This window comes from Carassius gibelio, chromosome B20, assembly GCF_023724105.1.
Source record: "Carassius gibelio isolate Cgi1373 ecotype wild population from Czech Republic chromosome B20, carGib1.2-hapl.c, whole genome shotgun sequence".
NCBI classification, from domain to species: Eukaryota; Metazoa; Chordata; class Actinopteri; order Cypriniformes; family Cyprinidae; genus Carassius; species Carassius gibelio.
This window is the reverse complement of record NC_068415.1, coordinates 4,878,641-4,886,521: the sequence shown is the minus strand read 5'-3', so window position 1 is coordinate 4,886,521 and position 7,881 is coordinate 4,878,641. Positions and strand designations below refer to the sequence as shown.

The 7,881-nt window shown below is 37.6% G+C and overlaps 1 protein-coding gene across 2 annotated transcripts; it reads right to left on the bottom strand.

Moving 5' to 3' along the window:
• Nucleotides 1–259: 259 nt before the first annotated feature.
• Nucleotides 260–6,437, bottom strand: ubxn2a (UBX domain protein 2A). 2 transcript variants are annotated; one of them, XM_052585779.1, is made up of 7 exons: nucleotides 6,315–6,437; nucleotides 5,765–5,830; nucleotides 5,500–5,629; nucleotides 4,777–4,886; nucleotides 4,466–4,603; nucleotides 4,000–4,161; nucleotides 260–1,630 (listed from the first exon to the last, which is right to left on the bottom strand). In XM_052585779.1, the coding sequence occupies exons 2-7, from the start codon at nucleotides 5,809–5,811 to the stop codon at nucleotides 1,447–1,449; spliced, it is 771 nt and encodes a 256-aa protein (XP_052441739.1). In that variant the 5' UTR covers nucleotides 5,812–5,830; nucleotides 6,315–6,437; the 3' UTR covers nucleotides 260–1,446. The 2 variants fall into 2 exon arrangements, with proteins under 2 accessions (XP_052441739.1, XP_052441740.1); XM_052585780.1 differs by having other exon boundaries at nucleotides 5,500–5,636; nucleotides 6,315–6,398.
• Between the last annotated feature and the right edge of the window lie 1,444 nt (nucleotides 6,438–7,881).

Below are 7,881 nucleotides of genomic sequence, written 5' to 3'. Positions count from 1 at the left end.
ACACTAATTCCTTGAATGATTAATAGTGATGAAAATGCTTTGACTAAAATTGCATTGACAGTGGATCTAAAACTACCCAAAAACTGATAAAGACATTTAAACTATATGTTTACAAATGCACTTCTAAAATATTTAAAAGTAATATGTCAGAAGAAAAAGCAGCATACTGATCAAAAATTATCTTAAAGTACTCTCTGTGAGCACTTAAAACACATTGGAACCCATTTACCCCCCTTTGAAATGAGAAAAGGAATCAGCATATCTTCAGTAGGTTTATTGCAAGCAGAGGTCTTTATAACAGAGCCTCTGTCTTAGGCAAAGTGCATAAAACATTTGACATTTATAACTTAACGGTTCACAGTAAGACATACGAGCACAGATGATCGAACACAACTCCATTAAGCATCATGCTTCAGCTTCCATGATCTGAATTCTTCATTGATCTGTGTAAACATGTATAGCAGTGAAGGTTAAAAGACTTGGCTTGTGCATACTGCATTGCATCAGAAAAGGCCAACGCATCCAACTGTGAAAGAAATCAAAATAAAACTTTAAAAGAATAATTCACCCAAATATGATATCTCTGTCATAATTTACCATTTTTAATCAGCCACTCATTTTGACTGAAATGTAGATTGTTATTCACTGTTTATCTTTTAATCCGGCGAACTTGCTGTACCTGGGTCACTGAGTGAGTCAACTGATCTATAATGTCTTAAGAAGGGTTTTCAAAATTAAATGGAAATAGAAAAACGAAAAACACCGGCCTTTATGGTTTAAAAAACAATTAAACATATCCTCACCCTCAGGCCATCAAAGATGTAGATGAGTTTGTTTCTTCATGGGCACAGATTTGGAGAAATTTAGCATTACATCACTTGCTCACCAATGGATCCTCAGCAGTGAATGGGTGCCGTCAGAATGAGAGTCCAAACAGCTGATAACAACTTCACAGTAATTCACAAGTAGTCCACACCACTCCAATCAATCAATATCAATAAATATCTTATGAAGTGAAAAGCTGCATGTTTGCAAAAGAAATAATAAAATAATCATCATTAATTAAGGCATTTTAACTTTAAACTGTTGTTTTTGGACAAAATACAAATCCATAATAATTGTTTTTCTCTTTCGCCCTCTCACATCAAAATCCACTAACATATTTGTTTAGAACAGTCTAAGCCTATAAACAGTGCCTGATGTGTGCATATTTCTCTCCTGACTCAGATAAGACATCTGAAGATCCATTTGTGAGCAAGTGATGCGATGCTAAATTTCTCCAAATCTTTTCGCATGAAGAAACAACTCATCTACATCTTGGATGGCCTGAAGGTGAGTCAGTTTTCATTTTTAGGTGATCCACTCCTATAAGAGCGAAGGATTTATGAAATGTCTCTCAAACGTGTGGGACCAATAAATCTGGGTCTCTGGTGCAAGCAGGAACAGTCAGGAGTGACCAAAAGCAGCTTGTGTGTCGATAGGCCTCTGAACGATGACAGCATTTGCTAAATCGGCTTCCTCCAAACTCTGACCCTCATCTCTCAGCTCTCGGAACGGCAGGGATGTAGTCAGGATGAACGGAGCATCCATTCTCTGAGCCCGCTCCACAAAATGCTGCACATCACTGATCCTGGAACAATTACACAAAGGCCAACATGAATGCATCTTCCCAGGGAGCTTTGCAGCAGCATCTTAGCAATCATGTTCAAGTCAGAGGCATGAAATCCTTACATGTGGTGACGCAAACGTTAAATCCAGCGTAATCTGATTTGATCTGCTGCAAAGTTGCAGCTTACGATTCTTCCATTTTACCTTGTGAGCTTGCATTACATAAATGATGAAGGAGAATTATGTAAGAGCTTTTGAGGGTAGGATTTCAAAACTGGAGCACCACAACATGCCCAGGGTGGACAATACAATAAGAACATTCAGGCATAATCATGTCTAAGTCCTGTAACCTTAGCTGTGTCCAGTTTATAAAAGCACAGTACACTAAAGAATGCATATTCAGTTTTCAAAGTACAAACCAAAAATTTTTTCTATGCATTTATACCAAACAGTTATTTAATAGTACAAATGGTTGGCTCAAGTATATTAATGGCGTGTGGAAAATAAACATTTTCTTAAAGGGTTAGTTCACCCAAAGACCTTCTTGAGACCTCGTGAGAGAGTTTAAGATATTTTAGATTTAGTCCGAGAGCTCTCAGTCCCTCCATTGAAGCTGTGTGTACGGTATACTGTCCATGTCCAGAAAGGTAAGAAAAACATCATCAAAGTAGTCCATATGCTTTGAGAATTTTTTGAAGCATCGAAGATACATTTTGGTCAAAAAATAACAAAAACTACACTACTTTATTCAGCATTGTCTTCTCCTCCGTATCTGTTGTGAGCGCGTTCAAGTGTAGTGATATTTGGTTCTCGAACGAATCACTCGATGTAACCGGATATTCTTGAACCAGTTCACCAAATCGAACTGAATCGTTTGAAACTCCACAAATGACTTAAGCTGTTAACTTTTTTAATGTGGCTGACACTTCTTCTGAGTTCAAACAAACCAATATCCTGGAGTAATTCATGCACTCAAACAGTACATTGACTGAACTGCTGTGAAGAGAGAACGGAAGATGAACACCGAGCCGAGCCAGATAACGAACGAACAATTGACCTGTTCTCGAGTCAAGATCCGTTTCTGTCGGATTCGAGATCCGAGGAGCTGATGATACTGTGCATGTGTGATTCAGCGTGAAGCAGACTGACACACAGAGCGTCTGAACCGAACTGATTCTTTTGGTGATTGATTCTGAACTGATTCTGTGCTAGTGTTATGAGCGCGGGTAAACCGAAGGCTTGAATCAAGGGCAATCATCTCCAATGACGTCATTACGCCGAGCGCAAAAGAACCGGTGAAACGTTTTCTTCAACTAGTTTTTTAAATCTAACTGTCCGAAAGAAGCGGTTTAGAAAAGAACCGAACTTCCCATAACTACTGGTGATCCGAAAACCGATGCAACCTGATCTTGACTCGAGAACTAGTCAATCTGTCGTTCGTTATCTGGCTCGGCTCTGTGTTCATCTTCAGTTCTCTCTTCACAGCAGTTCAGTCAGTGTACTGTTTGAGTACATTAATTACTCCGGGAATGTATTTTCGATACTTCAAAGAATTCTAACTGACACCCTTATGTCACATGGACTACTTTGATGATGTTTTTCTAACCTTTCTGGACATGGACAGTATACCATACACACACTTTCAATGGAGGGACAGAAGCTCTCAGACTAAATCTAAAATATCTTAAACTGTGTTCCGAAGATGAACAGAGGTCCGACAGGTTTGGAATGACATGAGGGTGAGACATTAATGCCATAATTTGAATATTTGGGTGAACTAACCCTTTAAAACATGTATTGTTTGCAGTCACTGCCATATATATAAATAAGTGCTGTCAAATGATTAATCGCAATTAATCGAATCCAAAATAAAAGTTTTTGTTTACATAATATGTATGTATGTACTGTGTATATTTATTATGTATATATAAATACACACACATACAGCATATATTTAGAAAATATTTATATGTATATATTTATAATCATATAAACTATTTAATATATATATATATATATATATATATATATATATATATATATATATACATACATATATATATATTGTATATATATATATGTGTATTTATATATACATAATAAATATACACAGCACACACACACATATAATACTTCTATATCATAATATTACATAAGTTATATTAAAATATTATAAATTATTATAAATTTAAATATCATAAAAACATTTATTAAATTTTTATACATTGTAAACAGTTACTTTAACTCTTTTTAAAATCAATTTATTTAATTGTGAAACATTTAAGGCTGCAAAAATGACACACACTTTTGAGCTTTTTTCTTTCTTTAGGGGGAAATATAACCCAGATGTGTTTTTAAGAGATTCACCTTCTAGCAGCATATGATACTCACCGATGGCACAGGTTAAACCTCTGCACGAGACGCTGACCGTCTGCCAGCCAAATCTGGAGGGAGGTCACAGGGAGGTCCTCATTCAGCTCCACAGCTGGGAGAGGAGGACCAGAACAGTCTTCATGTATCGACCGAGACCTGGCCACCACTCGCGGAGCCACGCTACAGAGGACAATAACTGTAAATTAATCCATTTCTGAAGTATGGTTAAAAGCTTAAATTTGTCTAATGAACTGCAAGTATTGTGATTAGAGGATCAACGAACTAACACTAACATCTGGATAATCCTTGACACATTTACAGTCAAACCATCACAGAGTAGAAATGTTTCGAGGACACCTAGTGGATGTTTGTAGGAACAACTAGATAAATTACTAAAATCTTTCATTTCATTTCTTTACTTAAGTTCAGGTGTGAAACTTTACAGGCCAATTTAAAACACTATATGCCAGAGAGGATCTGATACCTTCCCAGTCTGTAACCTCGGCCTGTAAACGGGTGAAAGGTCTTTTTCTTTGGGACATAAACTTCATCTTTCATGTCCTCCACATTGACTTCTAGTTCTTCATCCTCAGCGCTTCCTTCAAGCTCAAGAGGCAGCTCACTTTAAATAGAGGATATGTAGATTATTACAGATTATTATTCTGTCTGTATGTTATCATTTGAGGGGAAATGTGCAATAATAATAATAATAGAATGGGCATTTTATACCTTAGCGAGAAGTAGAATCTGAATTGCTATAGTATTGACAACGTGACAATTCTCAACACTGCTCACCCTCTTTTAATGGCCTCCAAGAACTCTTGGTTTTCTTCTAGAGTGTAACTGCGTAAATCTTCATCGTTCACCGTGAAACCATTTTTCCACAGTCTCACTACAATCTCCACCTGAAAAAGTTGGGCCATGAAACACTCGTAAGAAGCATGAAGAATCCTTGAAAACTGATTATTTTTGCATTTCTTTTTGGTTATGCTAGTGACTCTATAGTGAATATTTCACATAAAAACAAAAGCAGAAAATGTACTCACTCTCAGTCCAAGATGTAGATGAGGTTGTTTGTTCATCTGAACAGATTTGGAGAAATGTATAGCATTACAACACTTGTTCACCAATGGATCCTCTGCACTGAATAGGTGCCGTCAGAATGAGAGTCCAAACAGCTGATAAAAACAAACAACTTTTTACTTCGCAAGACCGATTTTGATCAGCTAGAGTCATGTGTGGATTATTATGATGTTTTTATCAGCCTCTCATTCTGACGGCACCCATTCACTGCAGACGATCCATTGATGAGCAAGTGATGCAATGCTACATTTCCTGATGAAGAAACAAACTCTCCATCTTGGAAGGTCTGAGATTGAGAACATTTTCAGCTATTTTATTTTGCAGGTGAAGTTTCTTCTCAAAGTGTCATTAAATTGATGTCACAGCAACATTTTTTATGTACGGTAACCACCAGAATGTTTAGAACCACAAGAAGTCTCATATGAAGTGTCTGACCTTTTTGCCGCTGCTGGCGACACTGCTGATCTTCTCCACCTCATCAAGCAGGTCCTCCACAGAGAAACTGGATCTAATAGGGCTCACCTCTTCGTCGTCCTCCTCTTCCTCATTTTGTGCCCCTTCACACCTAAGAGCTCACAAAGGCATCAGAGTGTGATTAATTTTAGATTCCTCCAATTATGCACATGCAGTAATGATGTAATGTTACTGACATGATGATGTTTGAGGATGGATAATGGACACAGAGCAGTGTATAGCGTACCATGTGTCATCTTGAACCCTTTCTCTTGAATCAATATCTCTCATCATGACTTCTTGTATTGTCCATCTTGCAACACAAACATAAGCGGGCATATATAAGTTACAAGGGATGGTGCAAGTCAGTGTAACCACTGCATCAGTGCTTCCTGAATAATGCATGGAGCAGGACATTCTGTGTGAGATTGACATGTGCAGTGTGATCTCACATTCTCAAAACACATTGATTGGCTTTCATACCAGTCCAGTAAATCTAGGTAAAATTATGTTTCAGCTGACCAGAAAGGACCAATAATATGCTGAATCCAATTTCTGTAGTTTTTATTTAATTAAATGATTATTAAACTTTAAAAAGGCTTTGAGTATTCTATTCATATTCACTGTACCAAACGGATGAAAAGCAGCATAATAAATGAAAGCAGTGCGCCAAAATTACGTAAGGACAGTGTAGAGAGCACGCAAGCGCACTGCGCTCCGTTATGACAGCAAACACGTAGCATATAACTTCTGTATAGCAGATTCATAATTCCGATTGTAAAATTGCAGATTGTTACCAGTATAAGGCTTGAATGGTGTCGAAAAACTGTCTCTTTAGCTCGTAAGTTTCTCACAGTGGTCTTGCCGCTCCGTACGCTACGGTTGTCCACCATTCCTATGACGTGGTAGTGACGTCACGTTTGTGCACACGTTGCTATGACATCACGAAAGCCAAACGAGCTTGAATTTGAAAAGGTGTTTTACATACTCTATGATATGAATATAATGAGTTGGTTCACTGAAGGAAGGTTAAATAAAGACCGCGTGTGTGTGTGTTTGTCTTGGCTGTGACAGTGACAGATGCTTGCTCGTTAGTGAATTTAGCGAAAGTGCACATGAAAGTGTTCCATTTGGGACAGGGCCAAAGTTTCACTTTCACTGCGACCATTGTTTCTCATTTTGAAAACCAGAATTTAAACAATATCTAAAATCTATTTACAAATTAATAAACAAGAAAGCTGTTAGTTTATTAAGTGTAGCTTATGTCAACATTTACATGTTTTTATTTATTTTATTTTATTTTTTTTCTATTTCATTGTAATTTTGTATCTCTTTTTTTGTATTCACCCCCTGGCTACTGTAAAATGTTGAGTTTGAGTGATTCAATAAAAAATAAATAAATTTGGGACAGGGCCTTTAACGATACATAGTAAAGCCAAGTTAAAATTAAATGAGAGGCTGTTATAAAACATGTAACGTTAGATTGAGGATTTTCTAGAAGCAAGGATAAAATAACATTTTGTCTAGCCACTATAACAACAAAACGATAGCTGAAAATGTGGTACTTTATTCACTGAAATAAATTTAATCTTATAATTTCCAAAAACTTGCTCACTCTGCTGTTCTTTATAAACACTAGAATTGCATTGAATAGTGTGTGGGGACACGTTAATTCAAATATTCATAATCAAAGATTTATTATTTAATGCACATTATTTTGAAATTTACAGTTTCTGCTTCCACCCAAAATAGGTATTCTCAAAATGATATGATAAATTGTCATGACTTAGGTCTGTGTTGCTATATTTTTGTCTTGTTGTCTGTGTGTCTAGTCTCAGAACACATGGGTTTTGTTTTGACAGCTCATGTGCTCTGCTGTCAGTGTTTCTTCCCCCTCCCACTCGTTACCCTTAATTCCCTGTGTTCCGTCACACCTGTAGCCACTCCTTCCTCATTAGCTCTCCTCTATTTTAGTTCCTCTCGTGCTCTGTCTTTTGTCAGACCGTTGTGATTGTTTTGTGCTTCGAGTGTGATTGTTTCAACCTGTCTGCCTAGTCCTGCCTTGTTGTGTTTTTGGATTCGTGTTCTTTCCCCGGGTACTGCTCTTATCAGTCTAGACTGGTTCTGCCTCCGGTCCCTGCCTCACCTCTCTTTTGGATCTTCTGAGACCTGACCCCCAGCTCCTCTCTGCACTCTGTCCTTTCCTTCAGGGATTTTGGTGTGACTTGACGCTGCGTCCCCCAACGACGCTCTGGTGGATGAGACCTGACGTTGCGTCACAGAAGACGCTTGGACTGGTCCCCGCTGAGAGGTCTCTTTTGTTCTACTCTGAGGAGTTGCCATTCTTCTGTTTTTTCCTGTTTG